Source organism: Epinephelus fuscoguttatus, linkage group LG19, assembly GCF_011397635.1.
Source record: "Epinephelus fuscoguttatus linkage group LG19, E.fuscoguttatus.final_Chr_v1".
Classification (NCBI taxonomy): domain Eukaryota; kingdom Metazoa; phylum Chordata; class Actinopteri; order Perciformes; family Serranidae; genus Epinephelus; species Epinephelus fuscoguttatus.
In genome coordinates, this window is record NC_064770.1 from 40,782,313 (window position 1) to 40,797,953 (window position 15,641).

The following is a 15,641-nucleotide window of genomic DNA, read 5'->3' on the forward strand; positions in this document are numbered from 1 at the left end:
GTGTTTACAGGTGTGTGTGTTTACAGGTGTGTATTTACAGGCGTGTGTGTTTACAGGTGTCTATTTACAGGTGTGTGTTTACAGGTGTGTGTGTTTACAGGTGTCTATTTACAGGTGTGTGTTTACAGGTGTGTGTGTTTACAGGTGTGTGTATTTACAGGTGTGTGTTTACAGGTGTGTGTGTTTACAGGTGTCTATTTACAGGTGTGTGTTTACAGGTGTGTGTGTTTACAGGTGTGTGTGTTTACAGGTGTGTGTTTACAGGTGTGTGTGTTTACAGGTGTCTATTTACAGGTGTGTGTTTACAGGTGTGTGTGTTTACAGGTGTGTGTGTTTACAGGTGTGTGTGTTTACAGGTGTGTGTTTACAGGTGTGTGTGTTTACAGGTGTCTATTTACAGGTGTGTGTTTACAGGTGTGTGTGTTTACAGGTGTGTGTTTTTACAGGTGTGTGTTTACAGGTGTGTGTGTTTACAGGTGTGTGTTTTTACAGGTGTGTGTGTTTACAGGTGTGTGTGTTTACAGGTGTGTGTATTTACAGGTGTGTGTTTACAGGTGTGTGTGTTTACAGGTGTCTATTTACAGGTGTGTGTTTACAGGTGTGTGTGTTTACAGGTGTGTGTGTTTACAGGTGTGTGTTTACAGGTGTGTGTGTTTACAGGTGTCTATTTACAGGTGTGTGTGTTTACAGGTGTCTATTTACAGGTGTCTATTTACAGGTGTGTGTGTTTACAGGTGTCTATTTACAGGTGTGTATTTACAGGTGTGTGTTTACAGGTGTGTGTGTTTACAGGTGTCTATTTACAGGTGTGTGTTTACAGGTGTGTGTGTTTAAAGGGGTGTGTGTTTACAGGTGTGTGTGTTTAAAGGGGTGTGTGTTTACAGGTGTGTGTTGAGGTGTGTACCTTCACTGTCAGGCCTCCTGCTCCTCCTCATGTAGACCCGTGAGCAGTCGGAGGAGGGGCAGGACCTGGAGGGCGAGCTGCTGGGAGTCACCAGAGCCTCTTGAGACGTGGCATTGGTCAGCTGATGGTACCGCCCCCGCGGAGGAGCGACCAATGACGCTTCTTCATCCTCCGGAGAGCGACGCACCTGAGGAACCAAAGAGAGGTGAGGCATGCTCTTTTTTCCCCTCTCTTGGTTAGCATTCATTAGCACCCATTAGCATTCATTAGCATCCATACTGACAGGACGGACACCTGTCCCTGTCCTGAACTCTGACTGGTCTTACCAGTGATGTGTCGAAAGAGAAGGCGGGGCTACGAGCTGACAGCAGCGAATCAGGAGAGGGGGAGGAGCCTCTCATGGCCAGGTGGAGAGGTGAGCGGGCGGAGTGTAACGGACTGTCCTGATAACACACACACGCACACACACACACACACACACACACACACACACACACACACACACACACACACATCTATGAAATCAGTTGTATGATGTCACAGTGATGTCATCAGTCCATGTTTGGTGTGGGGGCTCTAATAACTACATAAATTAATAATAAAATATAATCAATAAACAGATGATGTATATTAATATTCAGCATCAGTAGATGTTCGTACCTTCCTCTCCAGACTGTCGTCCCCCTCAGTGGAGCTCACGCTGTCACGGTAACGGGACCTGGAGGGGCGGTGGCGGCGTGCTTTGACGGACAGCTGGGCGCGTCCCTTCTGGATGCTGTTATCCAGCAGCTCTGTTTCTGGGACCTCGTTCAGGTCTGAAACACACACACACACACACACGTTTTACTTTTACTGTCCATGTTTACGACTCATGACTCAGCATTTTCTCCTCCACAGCTGAGGCAGCTGAGGATTATGGGAGATGAACTGTGACCCCATGATGACCCCGTGTCGATGTGACCTCACACCTCCTGACGTCACTGAGAATCAGAGTTTATTGTGATCGTCTGTACGGAGACAGAACGACAGAACGACAGAACGACGGAGCAGAGAGCTCAGAGAGGAGTGAACGAAGCCGGAGGATGACATGGTGAATTCTCTGCTGTAAATTTTAATGAGCTCATTTACATGTGTTCATCAGACTGAATCTAAAGAAGGTTTCATGTGTGTGTTTCTATTGACAGTGATTCAAACCAATCAGCTCCATCAGCAGGTAGAAGAGCTCTCTGTCTATGAATCAATGAATCAGTGAACTCATGAACGGGTGAATCTTGTCTCATTTACAGCTGCAGCTTTATTTCTGATGACGCTACAAGTTTTCAGCATAATGAGCTCCTCTTCCTCTTCTTCTTCCTCCCACTCACCCCATCAGAGCACCATCAAATATTTATCATGCTGACCAACACACACACACACACACACACACACACACACACACACACACACACACAGGTCCCTAACCCCAACCTGGACCTTAAAACCAAGTTTTGTTCAGTGAAGTCCAGCCAGAATGTCCTCAGTACACTGACATAAAACTGAAATGGTCCTCATAAAGATTACGGTCCCTCTAAAGTCAGTCATTATTACGTTTTTATTAATTTATTGGAGGTAACGCCATATGTTTCTAATTAGCTCCAGACTGAAATATGTTTTAAATCTAATCTGTATTTTTAGTCGTAGTTTAACAATAACATTTTATAACTATGGTGAAACTGGTTTTTGTGTTTTCTATAATCATGTGATAACAAATAAATAAATAAATAGTGTGAATGTAACAATACACGTATTGAACCGTTCGCTACACATAACAAACAAACTATCCTGTTCAGCGTTGCCAGGTGTACGATAATTATCGTATTTGTATGATAATTTGGCCCTCTGTACGATGTACGATCAGTAATCCCAAAAGAGGCCAAATGTATGATAATTTGACCGTTTCATGAATGTGTGGTTGTAATCAGTATGCCGGAGTTTTTTTGTGAGCCCTGAAGGCATCTGTTCCCATGTGACATGTTTCCAGCCAAGCACACTTTGCTTAGCGTGAGATACGGGTGACGTATGTCTCAGAACAATGAGCACGATTGGCTGAATGGTCAGCTGTACCCGCCCCACGAGGCGCTAGGACCCGTCAGGAAGTCGAGCGAGAATGAGATTCAAAACAGAAGAAGACGAAGAAAAACAGAAGCAAGGAAAATGGAAAAAAAGTAAACACTAGAGTGACCATATTTAAGCAATATCACACGAGAGGGAGTGATGTTGGACTGTATATCGTCACAGCTGTGATTCGGTCATAGAACACAATCACAGCTGTGACGATATACAGTCCAACGGCACGACCTCCAGTGTGATGTTGCTTTTATACAACAGTTGAACAACAGCTTAAACAGCAATGCTGAGTACGGAAACGTTCACAGAAGGTGATGACATAAATTATTTAAGTATGTTATGTAGCTCCGCGAAAAAAAAAACAGTTCCCCCGGTCTGTTGCCAGGCAACGCAGCACACACGCCAGGAACTCACAAGCTACTTTGTTTTTACATTGATCTGCAGCTGTGTAACTTCGTCCAGTCCGGCTGATGAAACGTTGGCAAACCTGGATGTTGGCACGGCCGGATTCAGCTTCCTCTCTCCCTCATCCTCATCAGCACCTCATCAGATGATCATTGATCATTCCTGACCGTGTTCACTTAGTTTTTGCTGCTCTCCAGTTTGTCGAGGTCGGCTGATGTTACACAAACACACCTGGAGGTCTGCACAGAAGAGTCCTGGCTTTCCTTTTCCTCGTCCTCTCCTGACGACCACTCATAATTTAATTCAAATGTAATTTTGGGGAAAATATCCATCTTCATGGTGTAAAGCTATAGTGTCAGTTTGTGTCACTGTAGCGAGTGTGACAGCTGGTTAATTAACGGCTGTATTTATATTTATAACACCTGTGAGCAGAGTGATTTTACTGTTACATGTCCCAGTGATGTTATACTCTATATCAGCACTCACGGACTGCCTCTCGTCCAATCAGATTACTCAGTCGGAACTAACTGTTGTATAATTGCCTTTATTACACGGCTCTATTAAATGCTGTATTCTGATTGGTCAGTCGCGGTTTGCTATGTAGCCCAGCGTTGCTAGGGACGCTGCCCTGCAACACTGCAGGTGTCAAACAACTTTCGAGGGAAAAAACAAACAGAAGTGGCTGATTTTAACATTTCTTTTAACTTATTTGGAGAGTAGCTACAAGGATTTTGAGGAATGGGATGCCGCTGAAGAAAAAGAAATGGAGAAGGAAAGAAAAAAATCAAGTGAAAAACGGCACAAGGAACTGACACCTGAAGAGCTTCAAGTGATAGAGGAGGAGAAAGATGAGATAAATACAAAAAAGACAACAAAATCGGCTACTGTACTATACTGTACTGTACTACTACTACTATACTGACGGACTTTCTCTGCCAAAAACAAAAGAACACAGATTTGAATACACACTCGGCAGTCATGCTCAGTGTTTCCCATTAATTAACGAAACTATGGCGGATTTAGGCTGCCAAAAGTACTGACTTCTCATGATATAAATAATATCTCGAACGCCGTAGCGTTTTGTGCCGATGTGCTCTGGCTGTCAGATCCAGCGCTCGACAGTGCGAGCGTTTCACTCAACTAAAAATACATGTGTGCAAACTGTAAAAAATATTTAGGGGCACATGCGCGCATAAAAAAAAATCAGCCGAAGCAGCCTATATTTTTGTCAATAAAAATATATGATAATCTAACCGCAAATGTTGGAGGAACTCCAGCCGCCTTCCCTCTTCCCTGTGTGACGCGGTTATGGGCGGCTTTCCAAGCCACTGTCGGCACAATGAATACGTCACCAAAACCTCACAGGCAGGTTTCCAGAATATCAGGCACATTAACGATGCAATAAATACCCACAAAAACACTATTCAACGCAACTATCTGCAATCAGCACATAAATGTATCTCTATATCGACTGTCCCGTCACATGTGATGTCAGATCAAAGGGGATTGGCACCATTTGGCACGTTTGGCACGCGTAATGGAAACCCAACCTGATTTGATTAAACAGCTGCAAACTAATGAGTTCACATCCCTCTCAGCCAACCACAAACAGCCACAGCATCAGATAGGGAGTATATATTCAGCATCTGTCATCTTAGAAAAGTCAAAAGAAAAGAAACAGAGTGAGACTGTGAGAGAGAAAGAGAGAGCGCGCACGAGAGAAACGCATCATTGATTTACAATTGTGGTGACCTCCTCCCAGGCTACCTTTGCATCATCAGCCCGTGGAGGTCTGCTCGCAGTTCCGTATATTCGGACACTGCGAGCTTGGACCTCCCGGACCAAAACATCAGTTTCCTCCTGGGAGAAGTTTGGCCATCTGACGCTGCTGCTCTCTTCTGCAATGGCGACTTGAGTAAACTCTCATTACGCCTTCGAGCGGCGCATTTAAGGGCGAGGAGAGGGGCTCATTTGATTGGTGTGATGTGTGTAAAACCCACTCCACGCCTTCTCTCCTCCCTCTTTCCGACTTGCACAGGTAGGAGGGACGGAGGTGGGACAGATGAGTAGCTGCGCCAGGGCGCACGGTGTGCCAAACTTGCACAATCCGCCTGGCCACACCCAGTTGGCGAAGCACAGGTGCGCTGCGCCCCCACCTCGCCCTCCGGGGAAGCCTGCTCCCTTCTCTCCGCAGTTAGGGACCGTTCGCCACGGTACTGCTGCTGGGCAGGGTGGAAATAAGTCCTGCAGAGTTACAGAGGACCTGGAGAATGTTTGAGGGTAGTAATAACATTATATAAGATAATCATATTGCAAAGTTAATATAAGATAATAACATTTAAGACAAAATTAAATTGCAATACTTTTTCAAAACTTGATGATTTAACTTTTCTGTACATTTTGTATACAAGTCCCCCCCCCCCCACCCACCCACCATAGTTTCCCAAAATCCTGTGGGAAACACTGCATGCTTAATGACATTTTACTCGGTTCAGTCCACTCGGTTTTAATGCACTTCGCGGAGGCAGATAACATTATTTATTTAACTGATAATTAGCCGTGTAATAAGTGGGATAATGTATAATGAGCCGGTGAATACTGGGAAAACAACTCCCTTCAGGGGAATAGAGCGCGTCGGGGTTCTATTCCCCTGTCGGCTCTTTATACATTATCCCTTACATAGCGCATCAGTAGGATTGTTATTTTGGTTATGACGGATGTACGATAATTTCCTTCAAAATACGATAATTTTGAGTCTCTGGTACGATAATCCTACATTTCCCACCTGGCAACGCTGATCCTGTTCTTCATCAGTCAGGATTTGGTGTTACAGTTCATAGAGTTTCAGCACGCTTTGCGCCAGATCATAGGTGTTTAGGCCGTAACCACCTAACAAAGCTAATGTTAGCTAATGTATTAAAGAGCTAACGTTACGGGGAAATCCAATATTTGTTTTGCTATGGAAGCTAACGTTAGCTAATGTGCTAAAAAGTTAGCGTTGCAGAGAAATCCAATCTTCCTCTTAATCCCTCCCCAGTTTCTGATGAGGTGGACATGATAACCCTTAATACACATAACCTTATTCATCCCTACAACAGGAAATACTTTTTCCCTAACCTGATATGAAGTGTGCGCTGCACATGTGAGCATTTTTGATGATGGCCTCCGTCCAGTCCTTTGGTCTTATCACATTTAACCATAGTTGTCTTTGTTTTTGTTGACGGGCAGTGGCGGCTGGTTTTGAGCCATGACTCCTTCTATTCTGGCTCCCAATAACACAACAAGACAAACACATTTTAACACTCCTGTGGAGCCTACAGCCCTGTGGGGGAGAGGCAGCTGCACCTCCAGCTGATAACATGATGTCATCGTGACGTCAGGCCTTAAAAGGGTCTATCGTATTGAACCAAACCGTGAATTCTTCAAGCTGTTATGTCCCTTATAAATAGAAATACTATGTAAACTTTTATTATTAATGAACTTAAAATCACAATTTGTGTCCTTCTGATGTCATTTCAGGAGAATATTCAACCACAAATATATTAAATTATTTACAAAGTATGCAGAGGAAAGCAAATACTTTATATGTATACACCTGTAATACTTTATATATATACACATATAAAGCTGGAGGTGTTATAATGACATTAATAAGCCTACGACTTATGATTACAGTTTTCATTAGTCTGTGTGAACATGATGTGTAAACAGTTTGTGTTGAATATAAAGACTTCCTCAGTGTCTCCTCCCCCACAACCAGCTGACAGCAGTTTATTTCCCAGGGGGAGGGAGAGGAGATGGAGGCGGGGGAGACAGAGGGGGGAGGAGATGATGAAGAGGAGCAGAGAGGTGGAGGGAGGAGGACATGAAGGTTTTGGTAGTGAAACGTCGGCACAGAGAGAAAACAGATTTAATAAATGAGAAGATGGAGAGATGGCGAACAGAGAGAGGAGACGTTAAATGACTGATGGGGGAGGAGGTGGGGGAGGACTCAGAGGAGATGAGTAATTATATTAGAGGGGGGGGCATGAGATGATGTTAGAAACAAGAAGAAGGAGGAGGAGGAGGAGAAGACACAATGAACCTTACTGTTAAGATGTTTTTAAAAAAATATATATTTTATATATCACATTCTGAACCGCACAATTAGCTAGTTTTTTTTTTTTTGTTTTTGTTTTTTTTTGTATTTCACAATTTGGACCTTATTGTTAGCTTGTTTTCAACATAAGTTTTTTAACTTCAAATTTTTCATGTTACTGTTATCTAGTTTATATTTAGTTTAGTATTTGCTATATATTTCATTTTATGTTTGCTATACAACTCTTTTATTTGGACTTTGTTATTTTGGTCCCTTTATATTATATTTGCAGTGTTTGTGAAGCTGGAACTACAGAATGTTTTACAGGAAATAAATGGTTTCTTGTTTATTTTCTGTTTATCCAATAACTGATTAATGGACTAATGATAATGTATAAACAGTTTCTAACTAAACATCAGATTTAATGAGGTCTTTATGTCTTAATCTGTGAAGTTACTGAAGCTGTCAGATACATGTTGGGTAGCAGAAGTAGAAATAATGACGTAAAGGACTCACCGAACACGTTGTCTGTATCATCCAGGCCGGTAGACATGACTCAGCAGTTACTGTTCAGAGACAGAAAACAACAGAAATCAAAAGATGGAACAAAGACGACACTGAATTTAAAGGAGCAATGCAACATTTAGTAAAATCTTCTCATAGTTTGTGGGTTCCTCAGGGAAGCGTCCTGGGGCCTGTACTATTCTCTTTATTTAACATTATAGAGATTTAAAGGAACAGTTTAACTTTCCTCTGTCTTCTCCTGGCCCAGGTTCAAGACATGTTTAGCCTAGCTTAGCACAAACCAACACTGTCAAAAACTGTCACAACTTCCACTAAGCCCCTAGAGTCCTTTCTTTATTCTGCTGAGACAATCAAATCTTTCTGAGGTCAAAGTTCACAACATTATTAATACGCTGAAAACCTGACTGAGGGAAATGATTGATTTATATTAAAAATGAAAACAGGCTGATTTTGATCAAGTTTTGTGGGTAGTTTTGACTCAATCCCACATCACATCCTCACTGTGACCTCGTCACATATCCACGTTTGGTCATGGACTTCCCACGTCCACATATGACGTCCAAGGTACCCTGGGTGTGTTGGTTGTTGACGTTCTGGGACGCCGTGTCAACTTCAGCCTGTTACATGCATTGTCTGTTTTCAAAATACACTTCAAACAAGTGAACACCAGTCTCCTGGGTCAAGGCTGCTGGTTGTTGGACCCAGCCACCCCTCCCTCCCTACTCGGACTTCCGCCACCTTAATTTATGTTGTTGTTCTGTCATGTTTCCCCTGATGCCAGAGGGCCACCCGCATATCATGCAGAAGCTAAAGGACGGCTTTTTTCATTGGTGTCTGAGGCTGGAACTGACTGACCAATGACTTCAGAGTGAGACCAGCTTGCCCACGTGCACCGTCCTGCTCACAGCACTAGATGTGGATTAATCCGCTGGTGAAAATAGTCCCTAACAAAGTTTCCTCCTGTTTGATAAAAACACACTGAGCAGCAGTTTGAGGAGGTTCTTTTAATAACTATAATGTGTCTCCTCCTCTGTGAAGTGGGTCAGCAGGATCATCGAGTCTCGTCGTCCCCCTCCTGACTTCCTGCCTCAGGACTCTCTCTGTCTTTCGTACATCAGTCTGTGTTTTCTGCTCAATTCTTTATGAGGCTTTTCAGAGGTCAGACGCTCAGGGAGGAAGAGGAGGGAGGAGATGGAGGATGAAGGAGGAGCAGTGGGAGTTTGAGAACCTGTAGCAACGGCCTGTTGCACAAACCAGGGTGACTGAGCTCCTTCACACCTTAAAAACATTTGTCCTCTGACATCAGTGCTTTCAGTGAGAAGTCTAGGGTTAATCCTGTAGAGGGTTGAGGGTGTCAGCGTGGGTTTCCTCCAGGTGCTCTGACATGTTCTCCCCATGTCAGCGTGGGTTTCCTCCAGGTGCTCTGACATGTTCTCCCCATGTCAGCGTGGGTTTCCTCCAGGTGCTCCGACATGTTCTCCCCATATCAGCGTGGGTTTCCTCCAGGTGCTCTGACATGTTCTCCCTGTGTCAGCGTGGGTTTCCTCCAGGTGCTCCGACATGTTCTCCCCGTGTCAGCGTGGGTTTCCTCCAGGTGCTCTGACATGTTCTCCCTGTGTCAGCGTGGGTTTCCTCCAGGTGCTCTGACATGTTCTCCCCGTGTCAGCGTGGGTTTCCTCCAGGTGCTCTGACATGTTCTCCCTGTGTCAGTGTGGGTTTCCTCCAGGTGCTCTGACATGTTCTCCCTGTGTCAGCGTGGGTTTCCTCCAGGTGCTCCGACATGTTCTCCCCATATCAGCGTGGGTTTCCTCCAGGTGCTCTGACATGTTCTCCCCGTGTCAGCGTGGGTTTCCTCCAGGTGCTCTGACATGTTCTCCCCGTGTCAGCGTGGGTTTCCTCCAGGTGCTCTGACATGTTCTCCCCATATCAGCGTGGTTTCTCCAGGTGCTCTGACATGTTCTCCCTGTGTCAGCGTGGGTTTCCTCCAGGTGCTCTGACATGTTCTCCCCATATCAGCGTGGGTTTCCTCCAGGTGCTCCGACATGTTCTCCCTGTGTCAGCGTGGGTTTCCTCCAGGTGCTCTGACATGTTCTCCCTGTGTCAGCGTGGGTTTCCTCCAGGTGCTCTGACATGTTCTCCCTGTGTCAGCGCGGGTTTCCTCCAGGTGCTCCGACATGTTCTCCCTGTGTCAGCGTGGGTTTCCTCCAGGTGCTCTGACATGTTCTCCCTGTGTCAGCGCGGGTTTCCTCCAGGTGCTCTGACATGTTCTCCCCGTGTCAGCGTGGGTTTCCTCCAGGTGCTCTGACATGTTCTCCCTGTGTCAGCGCGGGTTTCCTCCAGGTGCTCTGACATGTTCTCCCTCTGTCAGCGTGGGTTTCCTCCAGGTGCTCTGACATGTTCTCCCCGTGTCAGCGTGGGTTTCCTCCAGGTGCTCCCACATGTTCTCCCTGTGTCAGTGTGGGTTTCCTCCAGATGCTCTGACATGTTCTCCCTGTGTCAGTGTGGGTTTCCTCCAGGTGCTCCCACATGTTCTCCCTGTGTCAGCGTGGGTTTCCTCCAGGTGCTCTGACATGTTCTCCCTGTGTCAGCGTGGGTTTCCTCCAGGTGCTCTGACATGTTCTCCCTGTGTCAGTGTGGGTTTCCTCCAGGTGCTCCCACATGTTCTCCCTGTGTCAGCGTGGGTTTCCTCCAGGTGCTCTGACATGTTCTCCCTGTGTCAGCGGGGGTTTCCTCCAGGTGCTCTGACATGTTCTCCCTGTGTCAGCGTGGGTTTCCTCCAGGTGCTCTGACATGTTCTCCCTGTGTCAGCGTGGGTTTCCTCCAGATGCTCTGACATGTTCTCCCTGTGTCAGTGTGGGTTTCCTCCAGGTGCTCCCACATGTTCTCCCTGTGTCAGCGTGGGTTTCCTCCAGGTGCTCTGACATGTTCTCCCCGTGTCAGCGTGGGTTTCCTCCAGGTGCTCTGACATGTTCTCCCTGTGTCAGCGCGGGTTTCCTCCAGGTGCTCTGACATGTTCTCCCTGTGTCAGCGTGGGTTTCCTCCAGGTGCTCTGACATGTTCTCCCTGTGTCAGCATGGGTTTCCTCCAGATGCTCCAGCTTCCTCCCACAGTCCAAAGACATGCAGGTTAATTGGTGACTCTAAATTGTCCGTAGGTGTGAATGTGAGTGTGAATGGTTGTCTGTCTCTATGTGTCAGCCCTGTGATAGTCTGGTGACCTGTCCAGGGTGTACCCACCTTTTGCCCAAGTGGCTAAAGAAAAAGTATGAATGAATGAGTGAATGAATGCATGTAGTGGACAGAAGTTATTGATCATGTTATTCTAGGTGGCTACCAAAAGTTAATTGATATTTCCTTTAATAATAACTAATATAATATATATAACATATATCAGAACTCTGGTTGATTGTGCCCCATCCCCCCACCACCAGTTAATAAAGGAGACACATGAGACAGAGGTAGAGCGAGGCAGAGAGAGAACAGGAGAGAGAGGGGTGTGTGTGTGGGGGGGGGGGGGTATTGGGCAGGTAGCCCAGCAGAAAGGCCATCTGCTGCCTCACCCTGCAGACACTGTGTACACAGATGGACATTGTGGACATGTTGTACTGAGGTTAAAACTAACTCAACCACAGAAAAAGGTACTGAGACATTTAAAAACACTAATGCAATAAGTAATACAGCCTGAGATGAGGTCATCACCACAAAATGCTAAAACCTAGGGGTGTCAGGATCCATCGATCTGGATCAACACATCAATTCAGTGATCAATGATCAATATCATCATCTGAAAAGTCATTTACGAATTAACTTTGGTTGCCACCTGGAATAACATGATCAACATCACATAGAAATCTTTCATTCATTCATTCATCTTTAGGTCACACCTTTATTTTGAAATTCTGCATCACCATCAAACAGCAGCAGCCAAGAGGCGATGAAGATAATGTTATTTACTCTGGAAATATTTTCAGTTATGGAGAAAATATGGGTCAGACGTTTGTCTTCAGGACTTTAAGACAGAAGTTTGTCTTCAGGACTTTAACACAGACGTTTATCTTCAGGACTTTGAGACAGATGTTTGTCTTCAGGACTCTGAGACATAAGTTTGTCTTCAGGACTTTGAGACATAAGTTTGTCTTCAGGACTTTAAGACATAAGTTTGTCTTCAGGACTTTAAGACATAAGTTTGTCTTCAGAACTTTGAGACAGAAGTTTGTCTTCAGGACTCTGAGACATAAGTTTGTCTTCAGGACTTTGAGACATAAGTTTGTCTTCAGAACTTTGAGACAGAAGTTTGTCTTCAGGACTTTGAGACATAAGTTTGTCTTCAGGACTTTAAGACATAAGTTTGTCTTCAGGACTTTGAGACATAAGTTTGTCTTCAGAACGTTGAGACATAAGTTTGTCTTCAGGACTTTGAGACAGAAGTTTGTCTTCAGGACTTTAAAACATGAGTTTGTCTTCAGGACTTTGAGAAATAAGTTTGTCTTCAGAACTTTGAGACATAAGTTTGTCTTCAGGACTTTGAGACATAAGTTTGTCTTCAGAACTTTGAGACATATGTTTGTCTTCAGGACTTTGAGACACAAGTTTGTCTTCAGGACTTTGAGACATAAGTTTGTCTTCAGGACTTTGAGACACAAGTTTGTCTTCAGGACTTTAAGACATAAGTTTGTCTTCAGGACTTTAACACAGAAGTTTGTCTTCAGGACTTTGAGACACAAGTTTGTCTTCAGGACATTAAGACAGAAGTTTGTCTTCAGGACTTTAAGACATAAGTTTGTCTTCAGGACTTTGAGACACAAGTTTGTCTTCAGGACTTTGAGACACAAGTTTGTCTTCAGGACTTTAAGACATAAGTTTGTCTTCAGGACTTTGAGACACAAGTTTGTCTTCAGGACTTTGAGACATAAGTTTGTCTTCAGGACTTTGAGACATAAGTTTGTCTTCAGGACTTTAACACAGAAGTTTGTCTTCAGGACTTTGAGACATAAGTTTGTCTTCAGGACTTTAAGACAGAAGTTTGTCTTCAGGACTTTAAGACATAAGTTTGTCTTCAGGACTTTGAGACACAAGTTTGTCTTCAGGACTTTGAGACACAAGTTTGTCTTGACTCTTGCTGTATCCTGTAATATCTTGTGTGTGTTGTATCTTGTGTGTTATCTTGTATGTTATGTCATGTTGTGTGTTATCTTGTATGTTATGTCATGTTGCGTGTTATCTTGTATGTTATGTCATGTCGTGTGTTATCTTGTTTGTTATGTCATGTTTTGTGTTATCTTGTATGGTTATGTCATGTTGTGTGTTATGTCATGTTATATGTCGTATTATATGTCGTATTATGTCTCGCTGTGTCGTGCTCTATCTGGTTGTGTCATGTTTTGTCATGTCATGTTTTGTGTTATCTTGTATGGTCTTGTCTTATTGTGTGATGGCCTTAAATGTTGTGTTACATGTTGTTACTTCATGTTGCATCATGTCATATACCACCGTCTGGGTGAATACTGGATTCTGATTGGCTGCAGGGTGTCTGTTTAAAACTGATAATGGACTGAGTCGTTCTGGTGAAACCGTTCACTGTTCCGAATTACTGCACCGGCTACATGATGGTATCAGCCTGTATCTAATGTTAGTAACCATAGCAACAAGCCTCTTGACTTGGCAGCAACACTGACAGTAACGTTAGTCCTTCAGCACTTTTAGCACAATTGTGTCACTTCCTGTCTGCTGTTCAGCTCGCTGCTTCAGGCTGCGGCCGACAGTGACGTCACACATGACGTTTGTTGGTGTAAATGTTGATCTTGATTTGGGGACAGTGACATCACTGATACCTCGCTGTGTCGTTGTTCAGCATCCTGTCAGATGACTGAGAATCTTCACCAACAAATTTACTGTTTGTTATTGACTTTGAAACTTCTTAGCGTAACGTTAGCTTCCTGGCTAACAGCTGAGCTAAGGGGTTCCGTAAACCGGGCGGATGAGAATACCTCCTGTTGTTGGGTCGTATCTGAGGCTCGTCCTATTAACTGGAGTAGTAAACAATGTTTCCATTGTATCAGAGCTTGACAGAGTGGCAATGCTCCAGGTATTAGTCAAACCCTCAGGTGTTACCATGGAAACAAAGTTATGGCATGTGGAAAGAACTTTTGACTGTGAAAGTTTAAAAACATGAATGAATATTGTGACTTTTTATTTCTTTATTAAGTGACCGTGGTGTGAGCAGGATAACGCCTGGCGAGGTGTCCGTTATCAGTTTATAACGACCTATGCAGAGGCGTGAACCGTCCTCTGTATAGATCGTTATAAACTGATAACAGACACCTCGCCAGGCGTTATCCCCTCCATGGTATCTTGTCATGTCATGTTTTATCTCATCATGTTATATTTTGTTGTGTCATGTCTAACCGTGTCATGCTTTCTGAAGTCGTGTGTTATCATGTTGTGTGGTCACGTGTTGGTCATGTGGTGTTGGTTCCTAACGTCTTGTGTGAGCGGAGCCTCCGTGTTTCACAGCTACATGTTGGGATGACTTCATGTTGTTTCAGTCGCTGTGATTTTGGATCTGTCGGTTTGTTTGTGTCGTGTCCTGTGAGGTGTCGTGTCATGTTATCTCTTAGTGTTGTGTACTTTACGGTCTGTCGTGTCATTTTGTGTCACCTCATGTTTCATGCTGTGTTTTCCTCTCCTGTATCTAAACTCTGCCGCACCGAGGAGCACCGACACCTCCTGAACGAGGAGACATTTAGTCAACATGAGAGTGATCTGTTAGCTCAGACTGGGTGGAGATGGTCTCACACACACACACACACGCACACACACACACACACACACAGACACACTCACACATACACACACTCAGATGTAATGAGACAACAAGGCACACGGCTCGTTCCCATAAGACTGAAGCTCCAGCAGGAAAATGCAGTGTCAGAGCAACGGAGCAGGAAGATGTTTGACAGCAGAAATGACATGAAAAGATGGAGGATGAAAAACAGATTAAAGGAGTGATGACACAGATGAAGAGAGAGAGAGAGAGAAGAGGGGGAGAACAATGATGACAGAGGGAGAAAAGGAGGACGGAGGGCTGAAACATCAGGCAGTAAACAAACAGATAAACTCACCCTTCTCCTCCTCTGACGGTTGTCATGGCACGTCACCCTCTCTACCTCTCTGCCTCCACCACCAGCTGCTTAGTGAGGACCGCGACTCCCAGGGTTCCACGGGGCTTTGCTCCAGGCCAGGCAACAGTCTGGGCTGCAGCCGGAGGATTGTGGGTGCTGTAGTTTCCTGCTCCAGGACTCTCAGGCTGCTGTCTCGGTCGGCTGAAGGCTGACGGCTGGAGGCAGAGCGAGCGGATGCTGGCTCACTGCTACTCAGCAGAATACTGCAGCCTCCATCTGAAACAGCAGCAGCAAGGACAGCTGAGGCAGACTGAGGAGGAGGAGGAGGAGGAGGAGGAGGAGGAGGAGGAGGAGGAGGAGGGAAAATGAAAGAGGAAGGGAGGGTGGTGAATGTGATGGGAGGAGAGAAAGAGAGGAGGGGAGATAAAAGAGGCAACGAGAGGAAGAGATGAGATTATATATATATATATATACATATATATATATATATATATATATATATA

The 15,641-nt window shown here is 44.7% G+C and overlaps 1 protein-coding gene across 2 annotated transcripts in view; it reads right to left on the reverse strand.

Moving 5' to 3' along the window:
- Nucleotides 1-15,465, reverse strand: part of samd14 (sterile alpha motif domain containing 14) — a 17,969-nt gene extending 2,504 nt beyond the window's left edge. The window contains exons 1-5 of one of the 2 annotated variants that reach the window (XM_049561323.1): nucleotides 15,139-15,465; nucleotides 8,010-8,059; nucleotides 1,565-1,719; nucleotides 1,231-1,347; nucleotides 905-1,091 (exon numbers count right to left, since the gene is read on the reverse strand). In XM_049561323.1, the coding sequence (XP_049417280.1) occupies nucleotides 905-1,091; nucleotides 1,231-1,347; nucleotides 1,565-1,719; nucleotides 8,010-8,046 (496 nt within the window). In that variant the 5' untranslated portion in view covers nucleotides 8,047-8,059; nucleotides 15,139-15,465. Of the gene's footprint in view, nucleotides 1-904; nucleotides 1,092-1,230; nucleotides 1,348-1,564; nucleotides 1,720-8,009; nucleotides 8,060-14,674; nucleotides 14,906-15,138 lie in introns of those variants that run through there. The other variant, XM_049561324.1, reaches the window with a different exon arrangement.
- Nucleotides 15,466-15,641: the final 176 nt, after the last annotated feature.